At 48.8% G+C, this 13,335-nt stretch overlaps 1 protein-coding gene across 1 annotated transcript in view; it reads left to right on the forward strand.

The window, feature by feature from the left end:
* Nucleotides 1-13,335, forward strand: part of B4GALNT3 (beta-1,4-N-acetyl-galactosaminyltransferase 3) — a 127,471-nt gene that overhangs the window by 98,124 nt on the left and 16,012 nt on the right. Inside the window, exons 4-10 of the mRNA XM_034780571.1 lie at nt 6,444-6,539; nt 6,942-7,032; nt 8,087-8,187; nt 8,551-8,618; nt 10,956-11,034; nt 11,478-11,544; nt 12,977-13,120. Of these exons, the coding sequence (XP_034636462.1) occupies nt 6,444-6,539; nt 6,942-7,032; nt 8,087-8,187; nt 8,551-8,618; nt 10,956-11,034; nt 11,478-11,544; nt 12,977-13,120 (646 nt within the window). The remainder of the gene's footprint in view (nt 1-6,443; nt 6,540-6,941; nt 7,033-8,086; nt 8,188-8,550; nt 8,619-10,955; nt 11,035-11,477; nt 11,545-12,976; nt 13,121-13,335) is intronic.

The raw sequence follows: 13,335 nt of genomic DNA on the forward strand, positions 1-13,335 counted from the left end.
GTGAAACTGGGAGTGTCTGCTCCCCACCTTCTCTGCAAATGCTACTTTATAGTGATCATATATTGCCTGGATCCTCTCTCCTCCATAGTTAGAGCCCCTTGCTTTCAGCCTGACATCTAGTTTAGGGTGATACTGGCCTGCGATAAACCATCCTCACTGAACAATTCCCTTTTACCTCTGGTGCCAATTCTGCTAGTACTATTGCAGGCAACTGCTGCGCCCGCCCTCCTGTGCACTGTGAAAATGATCCGTCCATACCCCCTACAGCCATTTTGATTCAGGGGTGGGCGGGGGGATGTTTAGAGTAAGCACCTCCATAGGATGTGGTAAAAAGGAGGAAGGGTAGAGGCAGCGAGACAGGAAGGTGGTGGGGAGAGATCCTGTGAGACAAATGGAGCCTCTCTTAACTGGGAATCACAGAAGATCTTGGTATGACAACCTCTCCTCATTGTGGCCCAGAGAAGATGCAGCTTCAGGGAGTGTTTCCACCCTTCACATCAAGAGGGGGTCCTCTACTGGGTAGGAGACTCAGGGGTATGTGGGCAATAATCCTCAGCAGTATGGGGATTTTCTAAAGGTGAGAACAGGCTGGTAGTACATCTGGGCAGGGGCATGGTCCAGTGGCTGGGGAACGGGACTGGAAGTCAGGACTCCTGGGTCCTACGCCTAGCTCTGTCAATGACTTGCTGTGTGGCCTTTAGGAAATCACTTAGGCCAAAATTTTCCAAAGTTGCCACTGATGGTGAGAGCTTCCACTTTTTTGGGTTCTCAACAAGTTACACCTACGGCCTGATTCTCCGAAGCACTGAGTTACCCACAGCCTCACTGGAGTCACTGGAAATGGAGGCTGCTCAGCATCGCTGACAACCAGGCCTGAGATGCCTCAACTCAGAACCCAAAATCAGAAGCCACGTCTTAAAATATGCCTGTTGGCCTCTCTCTGCCTCAGTGTCCCCATATGTAAAATGGGAATGACTGTGATACTTGCCTGCCATTGTGATATGCAGTGACAAGCGCCAGCGATGATTCCTTTATTCTACTGTCCCCAATGGCAGCCAAAGTAATTTCTCACCCACTTCCTAGAGGGAGTGGTGACCTGAGCTGGAGAGGCAGAGAGAAAACAAGGGCTATAGGGTGTCCGTCTGCAGCTGCTGTGCTGATGACTCTTAGGGACCTAAAATTAAAGCCCAATTCCAGATTTCCCTCCTGCAGCAGCGCCTTCAGCAGCCGGCACTTGTCTATTTGATAACGTTCCTCTGCTCCCCATCTAGGAGGAACATGGTCTGTGCAGCTCCTGTTGTTCCCCATAGGTAAAACCGGATTGCTCCAGTTCTGGTACCACTGAACTCGGCTGCTTTGGAAATGCCACTCTGAACCTGTGCACTGCTGTGCTAGGAATTACTGTTATTTACCATCATGTTTTCTCGTGGCCAGGAGCCCAGCAAAGGGAGGCCAGCCCATCAGCTCCTGACAGCTGGGCCTACCAGAGGCTGCCCTCAGGTCACCTTGTAAAGCCCTGCTCTGCTGCCTTTGATCATAGTGACTTAGGGCCAGATTCTCATTTATATGAAGGGCCCTTTACACTGCCAAAGTGGTATGAAGGGGTCCCAGTGTTACTAAGAATATGTCCTATAGTATTTGCTGTGCCATATCAGGCCACTGGTCTTAGTGTCTCATGCTCCCTCCTGCAGTCCTGATCAAACAACTGCTCTGTCTAATCAGATATCCTGATTAACTCACTCACTTTATTGTGACCTCTTCTCCTCCACCCCCATCTGTCCTTCTCCTCCACCTGTTGCTTCTTAAAATAACCTAGATTTAGGGCAGAGACTGTCTTACTGTGTGTACAGGGGTTCTGATCCTTGACTGGTGTCTCTAGGCATTGCTACAGTCCTAATAATGACAGTGCTGCAATGGAACAGACTGTTGGTTCAGCTATGGTGTCTCTCTGGAAGTGGCTGATGTCTGATGCTTTGAAGGAAGGTAAAGGTCAACCTCACCCTGAAAGATGCACTTAATTGTTCAGTGGTGTAGGTGGGGGTGAGGCAATTCCAGCAGTGATCAGTTATGTCCTGGAGCATGAAATCTGAGTTCCCTTTACTTAACTTATAAGGTAGTTAAAATGGGGCTATTGGTCCTTCAGCCTCTTTAAATCCAGTATCTGACTTCCTTCAGAAGTGAATTGTACCATGACTGGCCTGCTTTGTGTCTCATCTACAATAACCTGAACAAGTCTAGTCACTGTCTTGTGAGCTCTCCATACTTAAGTCCTGCTCTGGTGTCTCAGCTGCCACAGTTATGGCCCCTTTGAGGTCTTGGATCCAGAGAAGAGCCTACAGAGCTGCGTTATTACCCATGAAGTACGGGTCTGTGGAGCAGTAAAGGAACAGCCCAGTCTCTCCACAGCCTCTGGGTGCTCTTCTGCAAGAGGCATTTTATACTGCAGTGTGCTTGCTGCACACAGTGCAGAGATATGTGTGTGATTCCCTCCCCAGCGAGTAAAGGAGAAGATAACATTACTTAGTAATTAAAGTGGCACCCGTTGTCAGAAGACCGGAGTTCTATCCCAGACTCTGCCAGTGACTTGCTGTGGGACCATGGGCAAGTCACTTAAACTCTCTGGGCCTCAGCTTCCTTGTCTGTAAATGGGATAACAATACTTACCTGCCTTGAGAAAGAGCTTCGTTGGGCCCAAATCTGTGTATAACTGCGTGGTATCATTGTCTGATCGCCTCAGCCAGAGATCTATTCCATCTTTGCTACCTTATAGTAGATTCTTTCTATTCTAGTGCTCTGCTTATTCCCAAGTACCCAACAGTGAGATCCTTCCAAGGATTTTGAATCCTTCACCAGAGGAAACTCATTGCCCTGGACCCTCTTTATTGTTCCTGTCTGTAATTCTGAACAGCTCAGTTAGCATCATCTTAGAGAATTAAACTTCTTTCTGTAGCCTTGCCTCTGATCGGCAGTACTGAGTTCATTGTGGGAAGGCAGCAGAGGAGGAAAGGAGGAGACAATGGGCTCATGGCTGAAGTACAACTGGTTCTAAAGCAAACCCTGAACCCAGGCAGAGCTAGTGAAGCTAGGGTCCCAATTTTATAGGGACAGATGTCCCAATTTTATAGGGACAGTCCTGATTTTTGGGTCTTTTTCTTATATAGACTCCTATTACCCTCCACCCCCATCCCGATTTTTTCACATTTGCTGTCTGGTAACCCTAAGTGGAGTGCTCATCACAGGAGCATTTCTTGCTCAGCTAGAGAGGATGGAGCGCTGATGAGAAACCAGGTAGGAGGAGCAGCGGATGTGAATAAAGTGTGTGTATTCTTGTGCGTAGAGATTATTTTTATGTGCAGGACCACAGTGCACAGTTCACAAGGAGTGGTAGTGGGAGCACTGACTGTAAGCTGGTGGGCTTTCTCACCAGCTCAGGAACGATTGATGCCAAGCCAGTCCGTTTCAGGCCATTGCCACAGGGTACAATTTTATTGGTTAAACAGAAACTTGGGCAAAACATCAAAATAAAGTAGTGCCTCCGCCCAATATGGGCTACAGCTCCCAGGGGCTTTTCCCACACTTCTCCCAGCCCCCTTGCCTGACCCAAGGACCAGCCTACCAGCTCCCTCCAATTCACCTACTCAGCTGAGCTTTTGCTGGCCTTCATAAGGACCAGGTGCTCTTCAGGCTATCCCCTGGCCCCAAGTCTCAGCTGGGAGGCAGCTGGTTAGTCTCCCCTTAGAAGGGCCAGTCACCCTGTGACATATCTTGACCCAGGAGCCTTGCCGGGTCCCAGGATAAGTTCTACTCTCGATACTCTCACCCAGAGTTCAGTCTCTACCTTTTAAAGCAGCCAACTCAGCTTCCAGGGTCTCTAATGTCTCATCCTTTTCTGCCAGGCTCTGGCTCTGCAGGAGGATTTCAGTGCCCAGCTTCATCAGCTCCTCCTCCTGAAGCAAGTATTGGTGCTGCTCACTGTTCTCTTCTTCTACTCCAAGGCAAACCAGCTCCTGCTCTATTTATGCCTTGCATCCAAACCTTATCCCTGGAGGAGCATGTTTCTTCCAGCTCCTGCAAGCACTCTGCCATCTGAGTCGGTTGGCTGCTAAGTTGTGCAAAGACTTCAGCCCTATTCTTATCAGCCACAGAAACCCTTTTCCCCTGATTTCTCATCTACTCCTAGATTGGTTTGCTCAGTAGCTGCCCGGACTGCTGCCATCACTGTCATGTCTGCCCCACACACCACCTCCAACTTTGTGCTGGCCTATAGATGCAGTCCTCTACATCCCCAGTCTGGGATAGGATCCCTGTCTCCTCCTGCTTCACTTCAAGTGCCTGGGGTTGACATGGTTCAGTTAAAAACCTGCGCGGTTCTCCCCTTTTTACTCTCAGGCCTGAGGACTGTTTCTCTTGGTTCACAGACCCTGTTTTTCTCAGGGCCATCACACACTTCTGAGGTCCCAGTCCTCAAAAGGCAATGCCTTCACTACATGTCATATCTTCACACATCCAAAGTAGATCTTGGGGTGACCCTTCCACTATTGTGACTCGATACACCTTGCTTACAGCCTAGGGGACAAGCTGTTGGTAGGGGATCCCAGCCTACCCACTTGGGTGAAATAGCACCCCATTAGTGAGCACTCTTTTGATGTGCCCTGCTTTCCCTCATGAAAAATATACTACTGGTTTCCCTGCTATCCCAGGTTTTGCGAATGATTGGAGGCCGGTTGCTCATCCAGAACTCTATGGCTAGAGTTAACTAGGACATTCTCCCCTTCAGAGGTCTCCCCAGGTCAAGGCATCACCTCTTCTTGCCTTCCCAAGTGGGACACTCCTGGTCTGTCATGCTGCTCAGCTCCCTTCATCTCCACCCTCTGTCCACTGCCTCACCCATGAATGATGGTCAGAAACACCTTGCCCAGCTTTGAGTTTCCCACAGGCAGGATGTTACAGGGTGGTCCCCTGGGAATCTCTCTTGCCTTAGATACAAACCATGCTCAGGCCACCTTCATCACCACACTGTTTATTATAGTGTTCTGTCAGGCCACTGCCTGTAGTACTATTTACATATATACAAGTCCCAATCATCTCCTCTCGTCTAGGGGAACAGGGAGCAGCACTAGCAGCAACCAGCTCTGCCTTCCTTCTGGCTCTGCACCACCCCTTCCCAGGGCTTCTTTCCTCTCTATTGATCAGCTCCCAGCTGCAGGGATTGCTTCTCCCTTTCATTAGCCCTTTAGCTGTGGCCGTACTTGTTAATTGGTCTTCCACTTAGATCCCAGTTAACCTATACTGGTGGGGATTTGCGTGACAGGCTGTTGAGTCAGCTCCTGACTCAGAAGCCCGGTCGCACAGGACCTGCCAAAATTGTTGCAAGCACGCCAGGTTCCTGATTCTGTCAATGGAACTCATCTCTGGACACAACCAACAGGTAGGGAGGTCCTGCAACTGTTGTGCCGCTACATTCAGGTGTGGTCCCAGTGGAAACAGTTCAACGTGGAACTGGTGACGATATGCCTATGGAGTCGGTCCCAATTTGTCTAAAATGGCAGCTTTTACCTAAGGATAAGAGCCAGACTGCTCATTGCTCAAGGTTCGGCACACTGCCTAGTCTCTCCCTTCAGAAATGGTACCACTCTGGCCACCCAAGTTGACTCCTCCCAGCTGGCAGCTCTGGCTTCCCATTCCCATTTATCTTCTGACCCCAACATCACTAACCCACAGCCCGGCCTGCCTGTGCTACCTTCGCCAGGACCAGCAAGACTTCCAGGAACCTATTTCTCTAGTTGTTTCAGAAGTCACTCCTGTTGCTAGTATTTTTGCCTCCTGCTGCTTTCAAAGAAAGGTGAAGGAAGGAGGGTCCACCAGAGAAACCTCACCAACTATATCTTTTTTTTTTTTGCCCGTCTTTTCTGTAACTGCCTCAATTTTGTCTCAACTCTAGGGGCCAATCCACATGCCTTCTTTCTTCAACGAGTGTAAGCTGATGCGCTCTCACACCAGCCCAGGAAAGATTGATGCCACACTGGACTCTGATTCAGGCCCTTGCCTCAGGATGCAATGTATTGGTTAAATAAAAACTTGGGCAAAATATCTGAAGCGGTTCCTCAGTCCAACATGGACAGCTGTTCCCGGGTCACCTATTCACTTGAGCAATTGCTGGCCTCCAGAAGGACCAAGTGCTCTTCAGACTATCCCCTGTCGTCTGGCCCCACAGACTCAGCTGGGAGACAGCTGGTTGGTCACAGGGGAGGAGCTGAACCCATCACCCTTTAAGTGGCCAGCTGCCGTAAGACAGACTCCCAGAGTAATGTCAAGTGTCACCCACCCTCTCCCATGATAGGTACAGGGTCCTCAAATGACATGCTCTGCTGCAGAGTTATGGGGAGCCAGGAGGGATGCAGCCATTAATGGGAATCTCTCCTTGTGCTTCTATGTTCCTGCAGTTCCAGGGTCAAGTCAATCTCCATGTGTTTGAGGACTGGTGTGGCAGCTCCATCGATCAGTTCAGAAGAAACCTCCACTTCCCACTGTACCCCCATGTGAGTGTACGCCGATTCCCTATCTCCTTCCCTGCACAACTCAGCATCTTTACTCCAGACTGCCACTCCTTTCCTCTTCTTCCCCTTAACTGTACCCTCACTGCCCCTCCTCCTTCCCTTTCCTCTCCCTTTCGCAGCCTACCTTTCACTCTTCCTCCCCTTCCCATCTTCCTGACATCGCTCCCGGGCCCTTCATTCCCTTTTGCTCCTCCCTTGCCCATACTGCACCCTCTCCTGCTGTTCCCATCCACTCCAGTTCCACCAGTCCCTCCCTCCATCCTCTTCCCTTCATCGGCCCCTCCTCACCTTCTCTCCTTTTGTCAGTCCTCTCCCCTCCAATACTGATACCTCCCAATCCCATCCCATTTCATTACTTCTGTTCTTTCTTTCTTCCACCTTTAGACACGAACCACATTGAAGAAACTGGCAGTGTCACCAAAATGGACAAACTATGGGCTCCGTCTCTTCGGTTATCTGCATCCTTTCACTGATGGTGAGGAGGTGCCATGGCAGATCAGGGTTGTCATGCTGCCCCAGCCCTCCCTTCCCCTGCTTGAGACCAAACAGAAACGCTCTGATGCAGGCAATCCTAGCTTGATGGCTCTCCGGCCAGGAGTCAGGGATACTGTCCGGCTCTGACTCCAACAGAGTCTGGTTGGCATGGATAATCTGTGCATGCTCTTCACTGGGGGGTGGGCTGGGAGAACACAGAAGAAAAAAGATATGTAATTTCTGAGCAAGCAAACCAGATACTCCTGCATACACAACATCTATTCACATACACAAACGCATGCTCAGGCACGCTCTCCATGAGCACATAGCTGTCCACACATGCATGTGCACACAACCTACCAGCATTTGCACACACATGTATGCATGCCCACATTCTCCTGCATGTGCAGACACATTTACACTTATACACACACACATACACACACACACACACGCTGTCTCTATCTGCATCCACACAACCCATGCCTCTTCCACTCACCCCATCCCTATCCACCCATCCACATGCTTCTGTCTATGCACAGCCTCCTTGCAAGCACCCACCCCCACCCATGTGCACCTGCACACACCACCCTTGAGCCCCTATGAACTCCTCCACCCATACATCCTTGTCAGCACTCCAAAGCCGCATGCACACCTAAGCCCACACATCTGTGCCTGCCTCTATGCTTCCTTGGGCACATTCCCAGACACACTCAGTAAGCAAAGGAGGAGCTGAGGAGAATCTGTGTGGACTTCTCAGCTTCCCTCTCCATTAGATTTCAGCCAAACTGCACAGCACGGGGAATTAACCAGTTGCACTAACTAGAGCGCAAGAAGACAAGCTGCATTTTGTTGCAACGGGAAGATGAGATTTAAAAGCATTGGCAGTGTTTTACAATTCTGAAAGAGAGAGGGGAAGGGGTAGCTGGGCACAGGGAAAGTGCTGTGTCAGAGGGGATCAGGCTACCCCTCTCTAGGAGTGGAAGCTCTTTTTCTGTCTGTGTATAGATCCTGTTAATGGAGAGCACCACTTAATCCCAGAAATCTCTTGGCAGGGGACTTTGAGTTTGCTATTGCTGCAGATGACAATGCTGAGTTCTGGTTGAGTCCAGATGAAAAGACCTCTGGTCTCCAGCTGCTGGCCAGTGTAGGCAAGGTACAGTGCATGCTGCATGGCTGTTTTAGTCAAGGTTCTAATATGTCTGGGCAGGGACGGTTTACATTGTATTTCAGGAGGAAGAAAGGGTGGCTGGAATAGCCAAGCTATCCTCCTGATCAAACTGTGAAAGGCCCCCGCAAATGGAGGACTTACACCACATGGCATATCTGGGGCAGCTTGGCTTATTCCTGAGCTGCTGGAGTCCTGGGCTGTAATCAACAGACCTGGCTCTGTTTCCAGCTACTGGAGCTCATGGTCAGATTTCCCAGGAGGATGGGCGCAATCCCCACACCTGGACAGTAACCAGGGAACCTGGGTGAAGAAGTGCATTGTAACCTGGGAATTTTCTGTCTTTCTCAGACTGGCAAGGAGTGGACTGCACCAGGGGAATTTGGGAAATTCCGGAGCCAGCAATCAAAACCTGTGAGGTAAGTGATCGGGAAGGGTTGCTGCAATTCCCCCAGTGCTCAGAGCACTATCTACACATGTTGGATTTAGTCCCAAACTTACCCACTTCCTGCGGTTTGGCTTTATTGGTGTCTCTAATTACAAAGATTTTCATTTACCATTTTCAGTTTTTCATTTACCGGTTTTGGTTTTCATTTACTGTTTTCTGTTTGTCATTCCCCCCCCCCCCCGCCCCCTGTTCTGATTGGTCAGCTTAATCACATGGGGGGGGGGTTCAAAACTGAAAATTTTATTTTCAAAATGAGCCTTTTTTCTTTCTTTAATTCCCTACTACCATAGGGCTGGGATCCAGTGATTTGATTCATTCTTATCTGTAAGGGCTTGTCTTCACTAGCAATTGAATTGAAGTTATTGCTTGACTGCTCCCTTTAACTTGTTTCCTATCCAGACACAACCCCCCAGTCATGTGTTGCTGGTGACATTACTCAGGGTAGGTGACATGGTTGGGGTATAAGGCAGACTTTGAATGAGCCTCCTTCCCTCCCTTTCTCTAGTGTGAATTCAGGTTAGTGCCATGACACAGTAGCCGATGGCTGCTAATCCTCCCAGGCCTTTCGACAATCCCCCAGGTTCCACATTCAGTGGCCTATCTTGCCATCTATTTATTCTCTGTTCTCTGGCTAGAAGTCATTGACCATTGTATATAAGACTGCTCAGTGTCCTGGTTCCTAGTCACGTGTGACTTCCAACGCAAGCAACTTCAATCATCTCTGGTATAGAGCTTCTACAATGCCCACTGAGTGCATTGTCTGAGGCCTTCAATCATCTCTGGTATAGAGCTTCTACAATGCCCACTGAGTGCATTGTCTACACTGGGGCGGGAGCTAAGTCGGTCTAAGTTACGCAACTTCAGGTATGAAAATAGCATAGCTGACGTCGACGTACTTAGAGCTACTTACCACGGTGTCTTCACCATGGTAGGTTGACTGCTAACGCTCCCCCAAAGACTCCACCTATGCTTCTCGCTCCGGTGGCGTACCAGAGTCAACGGGAGAGCACTTGGCAGTCGATTTATCGCGTTTTCACTAGACGCGATAAATCGACCCCCACTGGATCGATCGCTCTGGAGGTAAGTGTAGACATGCCCTGAGTGTGCCACTAGCTGGCCAGAGGCTATCTCTGAGGCATTCGTGGAATTTTGATGCAAGACTCCCTGCTTTGGAAGCAAGAATTGAAATACAAAGCTCTACACTGGCTGAGATGGGTATCCACCACACTGGGCCACAGTGCTGAGAGACCAAGGGGCTTATGATGGCCTACCAAAAGGCCAAGGCCAATAATTCCAGGTCTGGTAAACCCTGATGTGCCCCAAGATCTCTTCGCTGTGGGCATCCATGACACCGGCAGATGACAAATTGCATAGAATCCACCATGCGAGAAAACAGTGTTGTCAGTTCTTGCAATGTTATTGCAAGTTCTGTGGTATTTGATATTTTACTGATAACCTCAGCTTCTGGAGCTAAGTGACCACATGAGACTCCTAACTTTCCTTAAATAAAAAGTAAGTTTCTAGCCTTGATGACTGTGGAGAAAAGCTTGAAAATGTGATTTGAGTGAATCCATGTATCCTAAGGGCTCAGAAACCAGAAGGGAAATAAAAAGAGTATATATTTTTAATGTCATGATTTTTTAATGTTTTAGGGTGGCAAAATTGGGAAAGAGACCTAAAAGTGGGGAAACTGCTAGATTATAAAACTGCTTGAATCCCTATCAGATGCATCCAGAGTACATTAAAATGGTGATAGTGTTCCCCCTGGTGGTTGCCTACCAGAATTCCGTGGGGAACTGTGATGTTGAGGAGAGAAGAAGAAACAAACACAAAGTAAAATAAAAGAATCCAACAATCTCCTCTAGGAAAAAAAAAAAAGAGAGATTGTATTCAACATTGCCCAGAGTGTTCCACCTAGCAACTGGCCAGGTTTCCTAAAGGCCAAGAAACCCAACAGGGGGACTAAAATTCCAGTATTCAGAATCATTAGCTGGAAGTAGAGGCTAACCTTGCAGCCTTTGAGGGCATAGAGAGGACTGGCTGGGAGCACTGGTTGAGTATGGCCTTCCAGGGAAGAGTGCCACATGCAGAATCATTAGCACGCCCTGCCTGCAGCATCTGGGCTTCCTCTGGAGGTCTCACATCCCACAACTGACCAGGCCCAACCTTGCTTAGTTTGAGAGCAGGGTAGGTTGCAAGCCAAGGTGTGTGTGGTATGGTTGCTCCATGGTCCCTGTGTGAGAGCAATGAAGCAAGCAAATGCCACTGAATGTTTCCAATGGTAGACCTGAGTTTCTCTCTTTCACAGATTGTCCGCTTCAGGCAGGTACTACTTTGAAGTGCTTCACAAACAGGATGACAGAGGAACGGACCATGTGGAAGTGGCAGTAAGTGCGCCTGTGCAGCCAGGTTCCACATGTGCACTGATGGAGTTTGAGAGTGAGATTAGGTGACAACTTCGCTCCCCTCCCAATTCCCTGCTTTGCCTGGGACGTCCCATCCTGAGCCTTTACATTGTTCAGTGAGGGACAGCCCTATTTCCATCCTGGCCCCTTACCTCATTCTGCCTGGGACAGCCCCACTTAGTCCCTGACCTCTTCCGTCTTTCCCCCACTCTCCATCCTTTCCCTTTCCTGCCATTAGACTGAGTCCTGGGGAATTTTAGACTTGCTCCCATTCCCTTCCCTTCCCTGGTAGATGTTCTGTACTGATTTGGGGAAGGCGGCTTCTCAGAGGTCCCATATGGTTATGGACAGATGTGCTCTCTTCCTTTCCTGCTGGATGAAATAATTCAATAAACACTTCATACTAATCTCTTTTTCTATTCCAGTGGAGACTGAGTGACCCAGAAACTAAGTTCACAGTCATAGATTCCCAGTTCCTCTCCCTTTTTGCTAGTAAGTGTCTCCTCCACAGGCCTGATGCCTCACAGATTTGTCTATGTAACTCATTGTTCATGCCAAAGCATCACAGATGCTTCACAGCTGATTGCAGCCTATCCAGGCACATGGAAATAATGTGCAGTGTATGCAACATGTTACACGGAGCAGCTGGAGGTTTAACAGGGTCTGGGTCAGAAGATGTGCTCTGGACAAGTTTTGGGGCACATTATTAAGCATGGGGAAATTGGGAGGTTCATGGAGTGGGATCTCAATGTTGTGTAGAGAGATTTGGAGTCCATTACAAGGGGGAAGAGATGGGATCTGAAGAGCGTGAGGGAGTCTGCAAGGAACAGAGAAACTGTTCCAGATGGTGTTGGTAATACAGGAGAAAGATCTACTGCCTGTTGTGCAGGAACCCGGGGGAGCAGAATGGAGCCTGGAATATGAGAGCCAAGGGAATGTGCTGGCAGATGGACAGGAATGAGGAGATGAGGGGGGTGGATCTGAGAAGGATTTTTTAAAGCTAGAGGGAAGTTCTCGAGCTGGATACTGAATGAAAGGGAAGCCACCGAAGATATCTGAGGATGCAACTACAGCTTTGACCCCCTCAAATCCATTCAAAGTGCTGCTGCTGAGATCTTCCTGGCTTGTTCCTCTGACCCTGTCACCCTCTCCCTTTAAGTCCCTCCACTGGCTCTCCTTTTTCCATAACATCAAATACAAGTTTTTTGTCTTTACATTTATGGCCCTTCACAGTTTAGCCTGGCCCTACCTAGTGTCTCTAGTATCAACCCCACCTTCATTCTGCCAGTGTTCCCAGCCTTTACATCACTGTCAGCTTCACTCTAAAACACGCCTGGGCTTTCTCCCAGGCCACGCTTTATGCATAGGGGAGACTCCCTGATATAATCCGTACAACCACTACCTTTTCTTTCTTCAAATCCCTCTTTGAAAACCACCTCTGCTGTGATGTCTTCAGAACCTGCCAGGTGACCATAACTAGGCAGATGATGAGTTGTGACAGACCCCTTCCTTTCCTTGCTCCCTGCTTCTTACTAATTCCCCCATTCCCCTTCACCCTGCCACTGCCCCCTTTTCAAATAACAAATCAGGAAATTATCAGAGTGGTGTCAATTGTCACTACATTCATTGCTTGAGTGTGATCTCCCCATCCCCACCCTTCATCTGTTCTGGTGTCTTCTAGATGTTGAGCTTTCCAGGGAAGTGTCTGTACAGTCCTTGGCACAATGAGGACCTGACCCTGTCTGGGGTCTTTTGGACATTGCCATAATATAAATAATGATTTAACCATTTCTGGGGATGAGATGCCAAATTTTAGAAGGTCTAAAGTTTGGAGAGTGAGCCCACAAAGAGTGGAACAATACTAGCATGGATGAAATGATGGATTGTTCCTTCCTCCCTCTCTCATTCTGTCTCTGGTTTCTAGATGAGACTTTCTTCAAGATGGATGAGGTTGGTCATATCCCACAGACATTGGCCACCCATGCAAGCCCACCTATAGCCAATCTGGGCAACATGGTACACCCAGCTGACATGCTGAAGCCCGACCCTCGAGACACTATTTATAAAGGTAGGGCACCATCAGACAGACAGTTGCAGCTTATCACATCACATGAACTGGGGCAACTGAGTAAAGTGGTTTTTCATAAGCTGTTTCCCCCAAACTGGGATAAGGAAATAGCTGCTCCACACTCTGGTCTGTCATTTCAGGACACCCAAGAGAGCTGTAGCATATGAAGGATAAATTATAAATGTAAGAGGTTAGTGTAGTGGGATGACCCCAAT

The sequence above is a fragment of the Trachemys scripta genome, chromosome 1, assembly GCF_013100865.1.
Source record: "Trachemys scripta elegans isolate TJP31775 chromosome 1, CAS_Tse_1.0, whole genome shotgun sequence".
Taxonomy (NCBI): Eukaryota; Metazoa; Chordata; order Testudines; family Emydidae; genus Trachemys; species Trachemys scripta.